General features: G+C 51.1%; 2 protein-coding genes across 3 annotated transcripts in view; one reads left to right on the forward strand and one right to left on the reverse strand.

Annotated features, from left to right (window-relative positions):
- Positions 1–23: 23 nt before the first annotated feature.
- On the forward strand, positions 24–10,276 carry LOC146254025 (endoplasmic reticulum membrane sensor NFE2L1-like). The gene is made up of 7 exons (XM_084677333.1): positions 24–176; positions 978–1,349; positions 1,681–1,917; positions 5,793–6,029; positions 6,669–6,758; positions 7,276–7,431; positions 7,527–10,276. Exons 2-7 carry the CDS (start codon positions 1,074–1,076, stop codon positions 8,853–8,855), a joined length of 2,325 nt encoding a protein of 774 aa, XP_084533459.1. The 5' UTR covers positions 24–176; positions 978–1,073; the 3' UTR covers positions 8,856–10,276.
- Positions 10,277–11,370: 1,094 nt separating this feature from the next.
- cbx1a (chromobox homolog 1a (HP1 beta homolog Drosophila)) overlaps positions 11,371–14,221 on the reverse strand; it is a 3,900-nt gene continuing 1,049 nt past the window's right edge. For both annotated transcript variants that reach the window (XM_084678373.1, XM_084678374.1), the window contains exons 2-6: positions 13,751–13,845; positions 13,097–13,271; positions 12,366–12,543; positions 12,146–12,240; positions 11,371–11,533 (exon numbers count right to left, since the gene is read on the reverse strand). In XM_084678373.1, the coding sequence (XP_084534499.1) occupies positions 11,377–11,533; positions 12,146–12,240; positions 12,366–12,543; positions 13,097–13,271; positions 13,751–13,793 (648 nt within the window). In that variant the 5' untranslated portion in view covers positions 13,794–13,845 and the 3' untranslated portion in view covers positions 11,371–11,376. The remainder of the gene's footprint in view (positions 11,534–12,145; positions 12,241–12,365; positions 12,544–13,096; positions 13,272–13,750; positions 13,846–14,221) is intronic.

Raw genomic sequence — 14,221 nt, forward strand, 5'->3', positions numbered from 1 at the left:
TGTAGTTATGGAAAAGGGAAACGGGACGTCATTTCAGGGAGTGAACAACATCGCCACCCTGTTAGTAAGACGGTTTATAAGCGATCGCCTTCATTCGAGAAGTGAACAACTCCAATAGGCTATAGCAGGACGCTGCCAGCTTTTTAACTTCGTGCGATTGACACCTCACTGTTCGGGTAAGATTCAGAATACAACAAGAAAAGAGACTTGTTTTTTTAAGAATAGCCTACTGTAAGAATGAACACTGGTAAATTTGAGAATTGTAAGAACGATACAACAACGAGACATTTTGACATGCGTGTCCACATCCGAATTAGCTTATATTTCAGCCTGTATATAGCCCACAGTACATAAATAAAAAAAATAATCTGCAATAAAAAAAATAATATACAAAAATAAAATAATGTATCCTATGAAAATGATGCATAGAAAATGTGTAGTTAAAGTTAAATGTGTGAGTAGCCTATCTTCTTTGTTCGGTTCTTTGTTAATACACCTGTTGAGCAGGTTTAAATTCGCCTGTTAACTGTCTAAACCAGCAAACCGTTGCGATCTTATGACAGGAGTTCGTTATTAAATAACTTTCGGGAAGCAACGGTACTTCCCGGTAAAACCGAAACTTTGTTGATTTACTATGTGCTTTATGGGAGTGTTGATAGCTGGGTTTACGCCGTCACGCCAAACAAGTTCTAGAAGTAGGTCGAAGTTACTGTTTTTTGTTGATAAGAAAAGTCCCGCCTCTCAACCTTGTACTGTCACATTATCTCCACAAGAAATATTATCATAATCTCATAATAGCCGTTGCATTTGGATACATCTGTTCAGTTTTTCGGTTTTATAATTTTTGCCTTCTATCCACAGAACGTTAGGAGTTAAATGAAAACTATATATTTTGTATTTTTTACCTGTCCTAACATATCAAGGAAAGTTTGTGAATCAGTGTACAACATCATAAATGCTACCCTTTTTCTTCGCAGTCAACTTCCGAGTAACAATCCAAACATTTGAGACTTTTCTCTGAACTGACCGCCCAAGACATCTCCCCTGAGGCTAAGCAGCGTGTCTGTGAAGACATGCTGTATCTGAAGAAATACTTCACCGAGGGCCTTATCCAGGTAGCCATCCTCCTGAGCCTGGGTGGAGTGAGGGTGGATGTAGGCACCCACCTCCCCTCCTGGCAGGAGATGATCATGGGGCCCTCCTCAGCCCTCACCCAGACCCAGTTCCACAACCTCCGCAACCGGCTGGACGGTTACGGCCACGAGGTGCACCCCAAGAGCGTGGACCTGGATGGGTTCTTCACCGCCAGGAGGCTCCTGGGCTGGGTCCGGTCCTTGGACAGACTGCAGGTTAAACATCTAAACTCAAACATACTCCCCCCCCTTCCCCTACAACCCCTTTATCTTCAGTCTGTTTCTCTGTATATCCAAAATGTTCCATCGCAAGGGTCAGTTTTTTTGTTTCGTTCTTTTTTGCATTCAACCGTAATTTAAGCCGGAAAAGCATCTTGAGATGACATATCTCTTTTTGTCCCGGCCACAATTGGCCGCGGCGGGTCATTTCACATCTACAAACAGACAACACGAAAACAAAAACAAACAAAAAGTCAACAACACTCGAGTTTGACTCGTGGTCTGAATGAGTCACTCCCCTGGGTCAGTCTGTAATCTCCTCCCACAGATTCCTGGTGCAGAGCTGGAGACTTGGCTGGTTCAGCGGGAGGCGGATGTCCTGGCTGGGGCCCCGGGCCAGCCCTCGGCCCTGCAGGGGGGTGGCCTGGCTGGGCTGGAGGTCCAGGACGGAGGGGGAGACCCGGACTCAGGTTACAGGCCAACCCGGGAGGAGAATATTCTGGATGGAGGGATGCTTTTAGCCTCCAGAGACCTGGAAGACGACGGCGATTATGTCACTGTTGAGGTAATTTGCTGAGCGATGCAACTTCCTGCAACCTGTTGAGACACCAGAAGTGATGTGTGTGTGGGTTGATGTTGTACTGCAGGCATTGTACATGTCCATTGGCTGTTGTGGAGTTTGTTTGTCTGGAGTTTGTTTTTGAAAAGGTATAGGCACCTATGTGATACCCTTGAGAGAGAACTCCCTTTAAACACACACACACACACACACACACACACACACACACACACACACACACACACACACACACACACACACACATACACACACACATACACACATACACATAAAGGGGAATACCACTCTATCACCAATATCTTTGACCCCATTCAAGGAAGTGAAAGCTCACAGACTATATTTACTGTATGACTTTGTTAATTTTAAACCAAAATTATTAAGCTTGACCTACAAGGTAAGATATATATAAGGTATATATATATATAAAATGGCATAACATGTATGTGTATATATATATATATATATACTGTATATATATAATTAATAACATATAATTTATTTATTAATTTTTTAATATATATATCTATATAATAAATATATATAGCAGTATGTAATCTTAATTTATCATGTCCATGCGATTTTCCAGTATTCTCCGTAACAAAATCTCACACGTGTCATACACATAATGACAATCATGAATTGCATACATTACAAAACATGGTTTTTGATGTCGGCCAAATGTGCTGTTCATTCTCCAACTGTGATCTGCTCAGCTTTGAAGGCAGATCTGGTGAACATTAGCAGGCAATCCTCATTCTAAAATCAAGACACCATATCAAATTCAAAAGAAGGGCAGGTTAGTGTTTCACAATACTGATCTGATCAGATGTGAATCAAAACAAACCGAATCCAAACCCCCCTAGTTACAATACTGATCTGATCAGATGTGAATCAAAACAAACCGAATCCAAACCCCCCTAGTTACAATACTGATCTGATCAGATGTGAATCAAACCAAACCGAATCCAAACCCCCCTAGTTACAATACTGATCTGATCAGATGTGAATCAAACCAAACCGAATCCAAACCCCCCTAGTTACAATACTGATCTGATCAGATGTGAATCAAACCAAACCGAATCCAAACCCCGCTAGTTACAATACTGATCTGATCAGATGTGAATCAAACCAAACCGAATCCAAACCCCCCTAGTTTCAATACTACACAGACGGCCGTCTGTTGTAGCACGAGCCGGCTGTTGCTGAAGCCTTGCCTTGGCAGCCGACAGCTTATTGAGCAATGCAGCCTGTGGCCTGCCTGGGTATTAAATAACCAGCCAGTCTGAACAGCCCCAGGGTCCAAGCAGCTTGGTCCCCATGCGCCCAGGCTGGGAGAGAACTACATGCTATGTGCCCAACTGGATTTCCCCCTTTGGTTTAACCACCGAGGGCTACTGGTTCATGCCCTGGGAGCAGCACGTGACGAAGAATGTCCCATTTTAGGAGTGGGCTGTTGTTCCTTACTGGTGTTCCTGTTACGGCGAGAGCAAAACAAGTTGTGTTGCAGGCCAATGTTTAATACTGATACCGGTATCAGGTCTGTCATCACACAGGTCGAGCGCTAGACGTATCAATCTGCGAGGACTGTAATGAGGGCATTCTGCAGGGGAGGGGTTAGGCCATCACAGTCTTCTCCAGACGGTTTCCTTTCCCTCTGTCTTCGACGCTAGCCCAAGTCTGCACATGTAGCCTGCACATGACCCTGTGTGTGTGTTTGCACGAACACTCTGGCCAGCCTGGTGGCTATTTTCGGTCAAGCGGGCATGTGTAGGAGCAGGGGGTACTTAGGGTAAAATATGCATGCCTAAAATGTCTCTTGTCAGCATCAACCCGGGCATACATGTTGCCTTGTTGACCAAGGGTGTTTTCCTATGTTGGCTTCTGGGCCAACGGGCCAAGCCTGGGGTCACATTAGACCAGAGCTGTGATGTGAGCTGAAGACCAGAAAAGACGAGGAAATCATCGGACACTCGCTTTTAAGATCGTCTGCTTCCTCAATCCAAGCATGGCACCGATTCAAAGGATTCACTTGAAAGTAAAGTCTACCGCTACACCCGCCCTGTGTGGTTCGAATCCCTGACAGCGTGTGGAGAAGAATCGTGTCGAAATGAGGCGGGAGACAGAAAGGAGACAGACCTGTCGACGACCTTCACCCTCACTTTGTCAGACTAGCATCAACAGCTGCTCCACTGCTGTTCCAGCCCAGCCGTGTCTGCGTGCGTGCTGCAGAGAGAGGCTCTTGTCGGCTTCAGACAGTCGGGGTTGAAACAGCAGCCTAGCCTGAGCGGGTACTGTCTGGGCCTGAGTCTGGGTCGACGCCAGGCTAGCAGTTCCAGAACTGGAGCCTCTAATGGGTGTTGCTGTGTTGAGGCTTGCCTGGGCATGTCTGACGTGACATCCGTAAAGTGGAAAGTCGGGACGTGCTGACGACATGAGCACGCGTGCGCACACCAAACGCACACAGCTCAAACCTGAGGGGTAGACATCTTTCAAACGTCCAACCGCAACACCCACCCTCAATTCGATTCTCGGTTGTCCTGGTCTCTCTTAAATACCGCTGACAGGGTGACGTTGTGCCTTTAACATGCTCTAATCTGCTGAGTTGACCCCATTTCACCCTGGTCCATCTGTACCAACTTTTTTACATTTAGTCATTTTAGCAGACGCTCTTATCCAGAACTTGCCAGTTGCTCAGGGATACTGATAATAGTCAAGCAGAGGTGTATTTGCGTAGGCCATGTTATGGGATAGCTGGCCTAGTCGTTCAGTAGTAGCAATGTTGTGAGCTAGCCAGGTAACCCTGCATGCCCCAGGGCTTGGACACTGGTTCGAGAACACAGAGTCCAGAGAACCTCATAAGGATGTTGTGACTAGGGTGACATGACTCAGCTGGTGTCACCTGAGGAGGCTCTATGGTTCGTTCGCTTTCGCAATGGCTGTTTACAGGTCTCGTTCCTGTGGCTCACACACAACTCTGTCAAGGCAGGAAGACACCCACCCACACGTATACACACAGACAAGCACATACAAGTCCAGGACCTACACACAAACAAGGACCCTTTGGGACATATTAAGGCCCAGTTCAGAGTAAAGAAGTTATGGACCACGTGAAGGAATAATGTCCTCAAGTTCCGATGAATAATGTGAAGCATTTCTGGAAATGTGAACACAAGGTGAAAACACCGAGTGGATTTCGAGTCGTTTTCTCATCACAGCAATATTTAGATATTTAGACGTGTACCCCCCCCCCCCCCCCCTCTGACTCAGGGCTGTGGTTTAGGGACCAGCAAGAGGGGGGGCATTTGGGTTCCTGTAATCCCTGGGAGGGTCAAGAGAAGGGTACGCCTATTCTTAGCCACGCCGCTGTGTGTTGAGAGTGTCTATCAACATATAGGCCTGTCTGGGAACTGTAACAATCGCAGAGAGAAAACAGGTCGGGGGGGTGCTACACCCTTTGCTCCTCCGACCGCTCACTGTCGTCTATTCATAGGCTGGCAAGCCCACACCTCACTCTAAATTCAGCTAGCGATGGAGAGCTCAGCCTCATTCAGGTCCTCCGGAGGCAATTTGTTGTATAGCACAAAACATATAGGCACGCATGGGAAAAAAAACGTATCAAAGGAACCAACCAATAAGAACACAGCAAAACCCATCTAGAGCAGCCGTCATAACATCCTAACTGTCCAGGCAGATATGTAAGGAGCATGGCAATAACTGTGCCAACAATCAGCTGATTTAGCCAATAGGACGAAAACAGTCTAACCATATCACTTAGATGTCAAGACCTTGGTGGTTAAAGCTGTCACGAGCATCGACACCGGTACGTGTCACTAACGTTGAGGACCGTTGTGGGTTGACAGGATGCTGACTCGGCAGACAGGCTCTGGCCGGCTCGTGTTCACCGCAGCCCAGACCAGACGTTGGAGGCCAGCCTCCGAACCAGGTCCCATCATGCACCTCCTGGGTTCCCCTTGGATGAGGAAGGAGAGGAGGAGGAGAAGGAGGAGGAGGAGGAGATGGCCGGGGTCAACTGGAGTACAGGGGGGTGCACCTACGACAGAGTGAACCGAGAGCTCGCACAGGAGTTGTCTGAACAGGTAAGACCAGACCTCGCCTCTGTTTTACTGCTGACACTTCTGAAACAAGGGCCCAGGGCATCAAACCCGAGGGCCTGATTCATAGCACCACAACATAACAACACCGTAGCATCGACACTGTAACTCAATGGCTATCATTATCTTAAACATTTACACGGCCCATGTCATTCTGTGGTGCTGTATGTTGACGTAGCTGGTATGATGTGTCAAGATTAGCTCTCCTCAGCCTTTAGAGGAGCTGCGTTTTCCAAAGTTGGACAGGAGCTGGCTCTCCTTTCCTATCTGTTTACTTGAACGGTACAGAGATAGGAAAAATGAAAATGTCTGTGATGCCACGCAGCATCAGATAAGGACGCCAAGCTTGTCCAACTGCTCCTGTCTTGGGTTCCTGACATAGCTTGTCTTGAGGAAGCCCAAGCTTTCTTTACTGGGAAATGAAATGTGTTTAGTCTGTTTAGGCTGTGTGTGTGTGTCTGTGTGTGTGTGTGTGTTTAATGCACATTATCCCACAGTATGATCAGTATTTGTCATGATGGGCACAAAATGTGTTTTTCTGGTTTGGGATGATTAAGCGTCTGTAGTCTGATTATTGATTTGTATGGCACCGCCATCTTGTTTGTGCTCCATGTGTTTCTGCAGTTTGCCAGTCTGGAGAGCCAGAGTTCCATGTCCCTCCAGGAGTGTCTTCGACTGCTGGAGGACACCTTTCCCTTGAGTCAGGAATCACAGGTACTAGCTTTCCCTACCCCTACCCCTCCTCCCCTCCTCTCTTCTCCCCTCCTCTCTTCTCCCTTCCTCTCCTCTCCTCTCCTCTCCTCTCCTCTCCTCTCCTCTCCTCTCCTCTCCTCTCCTCTCCTCTCCTTTCCTTTCCTTTCCTTTCCTTTCCTTTCCTCTCCTCTCCTCTCCTCCCCTCCCCTCCCCTCCCCTCCCCTCCCCTCCCCTCCCCTCCCCTCCCCTCCCCTCCCCTCCCCTCCCCTCCCCTCCTCTCTTCTCCCCTCCTCCCCTCCCCTCCCCTCCCCTCCCCTCCCCTCCCCTCCCCTCCTCTCTTCTCCCCTCCGCTCCTCCCCTCCCCTCCCCTCCCCTCCCCTCCCCTCCCCTCCCCTCCCCTCCCCTCCCCTCCCCTCCCCTCCCCTCCCCTCCCCTCCTCTCCTCTCCTCTCCTCTCCTCCCCTCCCCACTCTCTCCTCCTCTCCTCTCCTTCTTTAATCTTCCGATAATCTTGACCCTCGTTGTGTTCATTTCCCTAGCTGTCTGAAGAGGAGGGCCTGGATGTGAGAGGGGGCGAAATGGAGCATCCCTCCCCAGGTAGAGAGCCTCTCCTGTCCCCCCTTTTGACCCACGAGGACCCCCTGCTGGACCTGGAGCAACAGTGGCAGGACCTGCTGGCCATTATGGAGCCTGAGGTTCATTCTGCACTTCTCACATTGTTCGCATGTAGAACCAGAGTGCGAGCTATCGACGTTTATGAGGATCTAACCCAAACGTTCCCGTCCCATAGGACATGGATGTCGATGCTGCGGTGACCACCCCCTTCCTGGGCAGCGGCTCCGACGACACCCCTTCTGCAGAGCCCCGTCCCAACCCAGTTCAGCAGGACGTGAGCCTTCACCAGGCCTCCCTGCCCGTAGACCCCCAGGACGGCCACGGGCCCCTCAGAAGCAGCGGTGACCCCCAGGAGCCCCCTCACCCCGCCCAGCCGGCCCTGCTCACCCTGCCCCCCAGCACCCCCGACAGCCTCAACATCAGCGCCCACGCCAGAGACCCCGTGGCCAATGGGACGACGGGTGACCCCGTGACCTCTGACCTCTTCCCGGAGGAGGACCCGGCCCTGCCCAGCCCGCTGGCCTCCCTCCTGGACGACAGCGCCATGTTCGACGAGATCAGCCTGCTGGCGCTGGCTCTGGAGGAGGGCTTCAGCCCAGCTCTTGCCTCCCGTCTGGAGGACGAGCTGGACTCGGACTCGGGCCTCTCCCTGAACTTCAGCCACGCTCCGGCCTCCCCCAGCTCGTCTGAAGCCTCCTACTCCACCTCCTCTTCCTCCTCCTCGGCCTCCACGGAGGCCAGCCTCTTTTCTGAGGAGGGGGCGGTGGGCTTCAGCTCTGACGTGGCGGCGGAGGGGGAGGGGGAGGAGGAGGGCAGCTTCTCCGCAGACCTCAGTAAGATCTCCCCTGTTAGCTTCCGGGACCCCGAGAGCTTCAACCGCCTCCCTCGGCTCCAACACGTCGGCCACGACCACACCTACAACCAGCAGCGGCCCGCCGCGACCAAGACCCAGAAGAGCCTCCGGCCGCATCACGCCAAACCCTACCAGCACGACGCCCCGGACAGGATGTGGGGCCGCGACGAGCGACGGGCCCGCGGCCTGAAGATCCCCTTCTCCAACGAGCGCATCGTCAACCTGCCCGTAGAAGACTTCAATGATCTCCTGGCCAAGCACCGCCTGACCGACGCCCAGCTCACCCTCGTCCGCGACATACGCCGCCGGGGCAAGAACAAGATGGCCGCGCAGAACTGCCGGCGTCGCAAGCTCGACGTCCTCGTGGACCTGGAGGAGGGCGTGTCGGGTTTGCGACGCCACCGCGCCCGCCTGCTGAGGGAGAAGACGGAAGCCCTGCGCTCCCTCCAGGCCATGAAGCAGCGAGTCAGCGGCCTGTACCAGGAAGTGTTCTCCCGCCTCCGGGACGAAGAGGGAAGGCCGTTGGCCGCCGCGGAATACGCGCTCCAGTTTGGCAGCGACGGCCGTGTTTTGGTGGCCCAGCGCCGTCAGGGTTCTGCCGGCGAGCAGAACCGCAGACAGAGCAAGAAACAGGAGCGCAGGAAGAAGTGAATCGATCGACTCGATTGATTGTCAAACAAGTACGATACGGCGACACAGAGAGGGAAATGGTGGGAAGCGATGTGGAAGGTGACCACGAAGCTAGCGTCGATGAAGACGATGAGGAAATCTCTTCACACACTCTTCGTACGTCATCATTTCGGACCAACCAATTCTACGCTGGAGAAGTAGGGCTCTGACCATCAAAAAAGCACAACCTTTCCGTGCTTGGAAAAGAAAGATAAGCGGTTCTCGCTGCGGTGAAAACGACAGCCGAGGGGCGGCCCCGGATTCAACCTCCAAACGGGTCGAGCTAAACGTCACCGACCCAAGACAATGAGGAGGACACGCAAGTGACGGCTCGAGGAGCCCCTTGGCCCCTGCTGAAGCACTCACGCTGTGTGGCAGCTGTGGTGGAGTCTCTCCCAGACGGTCCCCGTGTCCCCAGGCTGGCCGAGGGGCCGAGGCGTCACGTCACTTAAGGACCCTGCATCCTCACTACAGGGGACAAGCACCACTGGACATTAGCCAGAGGACAGAAAGATGGACAAGATCCAAAGATGCTTTCCCATTGGACAGTCCCCTCAGGAGCTGTGTTCTGGAAGGTGCTTTCCCATTGGACAGTTCCCTCAGGAGCTGTGTTCTGGAAGGTGCTTTCCCATTGGACAGTCCCCTCAGGAGCTGTGTTCTGGAAGGTGCTTTCCCATTGGACAGTCCCCTCAGGAGTTGTGTTCTGGAAGGTGCTTTCCCATTGGACAGTTCCCTCAGGAGTTCTGTTCTTTACTAGGACTGTTCAAAGGGTTCTGACACGCACCAGCGAGGTTGTGCTGAGGCAACTTCACACATGCTAATAGTGCCTTCTGATTAGCTCCATTGGCCCTGAGTATTGTAATGCTTTCACACTTGATCTAACACAGATTTTGATAAAACTGTGGTGCAGGTTTATGCGAAATTGAAAGGCATCTTTAACAGTCGTTTAGATGGTTTATAGAGTGTGGGTAGAGGTAGGAAGAGGTCTTAGGACTTAACCTTTATAGTGAACTATTATCTTAATATTTTGTTTTCATCCTGCCTGAAGATTGAGAAAATATTGTAATTGTCACTGCCATACAGTGATATCATGGCTTCTACTGTATGTTATTTTTAATACAATGACTTTCTCTTAAAGTGTAGTTGTGTCGACGGCTTGTTTCAAAGTGTAGTCGTCGTTAGGATCGCTCGATACTATGTTGTGGAGGCACAACCTGTTGCATCATGATAGTGTAGTCATTACAATTGACCTAGTGAACTCGCTCAAAGTCTGCCACCACACTACATGACGAATGTGGATTATTTATTTTAATGTTTCAAATGTTTCAACGTGTTCCTTGTGATATGTGTCTTTGTCTGTGTATACTTTCTGAACAAAAAAGCTATTAAACAATTGCTTTCGACCAGTTGTCTTTTTAGCCTGTGGCATGAATTCAATTTGTATCCCACCAATTTCACCACCTGCTCGATTCTGCCGGAAGATTCTGGAAATCTTTCGCATGTACTGTGATGCAAGGCAGAATACATGTAACTTTGGGATCAAAGTTCTGATTGGGATACGAGTCACATTTTCCTCAAGGATCATGCAATCCAAACAAACACATTTACTACACAAATAAAGACACAAGCTCTTTAACAAAACTTTATTGTCCAAAAAACATCAAAGAAATGAAGGCGACCCCTGTAAATCAGTGACAAACCATGGGACATGCAACAGGTAAAAACTTCCAACAGACACAGAAAACAACAAGACTGGGTCGACGCTACAAATGAGAAAACTACACGAGCAGAGACAGTATATAGAAATGTTCAGATCGGGCATATAAGTAAAGTTAGAGAAGTGGTCTGCAGCCTAAGCCTGTCATCATCTCACCTGTTAGAGCCCCCCTCACAGCGAACATTCACACGACCGATAAACATGATATCTTCCCTCATGAAACACACTGATATAAAAAGAACCGTTTTTTTGTAGCTTACAGTTCCCAACAGAACAGGCTGTAAAGACCATGATCGTCATTGATTATGTAATGATTGAAACGGTGGCTGCCAAACTTCACCAAGGAGCCCCACCTTCAGTACATGACCGTCACCGATTAATACTAGTAGTATTCACTAGACGAGTTCTGATAACAGGGGGGGGGGAAACGTCCATGATATGAGCCAAACAACAGAAGTGTGAGAACCACGGTTCTAATCTGGTTCCCCCCCTCGACACGTCGATGTATTTACAGGTTTGTCAAGTGGGTTCTTTCTCCTCCCTGATCTTCGGAAGGAGAGAGAAGCAGTGCCTTCTGGGCCATTTGCGTTGTGATGAGAACGTACATGGAAAAGAAGCTTCGCTCGAATCAGTAACACAAGATGAAGGTCTATCACTGTCAACAGTCTGGGGCTGAAGAAAGAATGTATTTAAAAGAAACAACCTTCCCAACCCAACCCTGGAATCACCGGCCACCCCACCCTCCCACCCCTCCCCACTTCCCTCCCTCCCTCCCTGCCCTCCAGCCTAATTCTTGTCTTTCTTCTCCTCCTCCTTCTTCTCCTCCTCCTCTGTGGGGTAAGAGTGCCATGTGAGCCGCTCCTCGTAGAAGGAGATGACAACCTGGGGACATTTGACGTTGGCCTCCTTGGCAGGAACCAGGTCGGCCTCATCCGAGTTCTTCCTGGAGAGAGGAAAACACAAAAAACACACGAGGGTTAAAGACAACATCTGTCGCGGGAGATGTTTTCGCGGGAGATGTTTTCACCAGGGCTCCTACCCAGACCCTCCTACCCAGATCCTCCTACCCAGACCCCCCTACCCAGACCCAGCCTACCCAGACCCCCCTACCCAGACCCAGCCTACCCAGACCCCCCTACCCAGACCCAGCCTACCCAGACCCCCCTACCCAGACCCAGCCTACCCAGACCCTCCTACCCAGACCCTCCTACCCAGACCCAGCCTACCCAGACCCTCCTACCCAGACCCTCCTACCCAGACCCCCCTACCCAGACCCTCCTACCCAGACCCTCCTACCCAGACCCAGCCTACCCAGACCCAGCCTACCCAGACCCTCCTACCCAGACCCCCCTACCCAGACCCAGCCTACCCAGACCCAGCCTACCCAGACCCTCCTACCCAGACCCTCCTACCCAGACCCTCCTACCCAGACCCAGCCTACCCAGACCCAGCCTACCCAGACCCAGCCTACCCAGACCCTCCTACCCAGACCCTCCTACCCAGACCCCCCTACCCAGACCCTCCTACCCAGACCCTCCTACCCAGACCCGCTCACCATTTCATGAGGAACATCAGCTCTCCGCTGGAGTCGGTGGCTCCGATGATGCGCTCAGGCTGGAGACCCCTGCCAAACCCCCGGGCTTTCTCCCCCTGGGAGGGGGAAGGGGCGTGTTGAAGAGGGTTACCCCCCTCACAATAAAGTACCCCAAAAACATCGACCACGAACATGCCTCCACCGTGTGGATACACAAAACGTTTATCGTTTGTTTGTTTACCTCATCTTTCTTCTTCTTGGAGCGGCTCTCCTCTCCCTCGGCGTCGGCTTCGCCCGCCTTCCTCTTGCCCACCGCCTCCTTCTTCTTGGTGTCCTGAACCGTCTTGTAGTTCTGCATGAACTCGGCGATCAGGTCCGGGCAGTCCAGATTGTCCTGCGGCTCCCACGTGTTGTCCTCACTGAGGAACACACACACACCTTTGTGTTTGAACTCACTGTTACCTCGTCTTTCACGGCTAGTTCTCTCTCGGTTCACTCGGTTCAACTTGAGAACTTTCCAAGAACCCGTTTGTTATTCCACGAGCTACAGAGCCACATCAATACGTCACTGTCTGTCTCTGCCTTTTCTAGTTTGTTATTGATGTGTTTTCGTACATCTACAGAAAGAAAAAGAAAAATGCTGGTCACATATTTGGATTGGGTTGGTCTGGCCATGATTCTCCCAGCCCTCGGACAGAAGCAGAAGGGCCGGCAGGGAGCCACTGCTGCTCTGGAACCAGTTTCCCTCGTCTTGGGAGGAACAGAGGCGTATGAAGACACAGTAGGGCATAGCCAGGCTAGAGGTTAAGACAGGTCAATCGATGTCGTTTCAGGAGAAGCGAATAGATGGGGTTGGTTTTAGGAGAGGTCAGACAGAGTTTCAGGAGTTGATTCACGTGGCTCGGTATCAGGGTATGGTCCCATCACCCACCCACCCACCCACCCACCCAGAGAGTAAAGCACATGACTCACTCTGAGAAGCCTTTCCACTTGAGCAGAAACTCCACCCGTCCCTTGACCACCCTGCGGTCTAAGACCTTCTCCACCACATACTCCTCCTCCTCCTCCTCCTCCACCTCCTCCTCCACCTTCTTCTTGGCCTGCTTCTTCCCGGCAGTAGCCAGCTTCACGTCTTCCTTGGGCGGCTCTGGAAACAACAACAACAACAGCAACAACAACATTAGGTATTGTTCGCTTCTCTCTCTCTCTCAACTCTTAGAACACCTGGCTCGCTCATCGTGCCCTGTTCAATGTGATTCTTCTGCGTTTCACAACCCTGACAAATCCTCTTGTGTTTTATCTTCAGTGCATAGCGGTACCAGGAGGTGCAAACAGCGAGGTCCCGTTCAAAGGCCTTCTCCAGCCGCGCGGGGAGGGGGGGCACAGAGACCACACGGAGTGGAGGACTTGACTTGACAAAAACCTAGCAATCAAAACAGAGCGGAGGTTCCAAACCTCTCGACAACACAGACCGCCAGACCGCCAGCGGGCACCTCTGCCCACTCCTCGTCCGCCTCCGGACAGAGACGGGAGGGTTAGAAAAACAAGGCGGCGGGCGGAGATGTGTGGAAGACAGCAGACAAACGGGTGACAGTACAGTTGTGTGGCTGGCGATGGAAGTAACACCTGTTGTCTCCACTGCAGCAATGGGTTCTGAAGGCTCGCTCATGTTCGGCTGTGGGGGGGAGGAACCTTCCGGTTCCTTGGTAACGCCAGCCGTTCTAGACAGGGTGAGAGGGGGTGAGGGGGAGGGCGGGGTTAGGCATGGCGTCGGGGAGTGGGGTATAAACTGGAGTAAGGGACAAATCAGATGGAAACTGGCAGGAATACACAGGTTTATGTCATGGAACAATACTGGTCGCCCCCGGTTACTGGTCCTATAGCAGTAGAGCCCAAGAACACCTACTGGATCAGGTCAGGTGGTTCAACAGGGCTAACGGGAATTGTATTAGCATTTTAGCTTTATTTCGCATCAGAAATACCTCAAATGAACATTCACGGTGCTTGTAAAGTCTCAAACTACTCAATTCAGTCTAGAAGGCACATCAGAAGATATTGCCTATATAGGCATATAGGCTTAATACTAATGAGGTTAAC

The sequence above is a fragment of the Hypomesus nipponensis genome, chromosome 17 (assembly GCF_054491055.1).
Source record: "Hypomesus nipponensis isolate SF chromosome 17, ASM5449105v1, whole genome shotgun sequence".
Taxonomy (NCBI): Eukaryota; Metazoa; Chordata; class Actinopteri; order Osmeriformes; family Osmeridae; genus Hypomesus; species Hypomesus nipponensis.

Bases quoted from the DNA above. Each gene is read 5' to 3' on its own strand.
- LOC146254025 (XM_084677333.1), top strand. From the start codon at position 1,074: ATGCTGTATCTGAAGAAATACTTCACCGAGGGCCTTATCCAGGTAGCC. The intron at 6,030-6,668 runs GTAAGACCAGAC...GTGTTTCTGCAG, and splicing joins CACAGGAGTTGTCTGAACAG to TTTGCCAGTCTGGAGAGCCA. The intron at 6,759-7,275 runs GTACTAGCTTTC...TCATTTCCCTAG, and splicing joins CCTTGAGTCAGGAATCACAG to CTGTCTGAAGAGGAGGGCCT.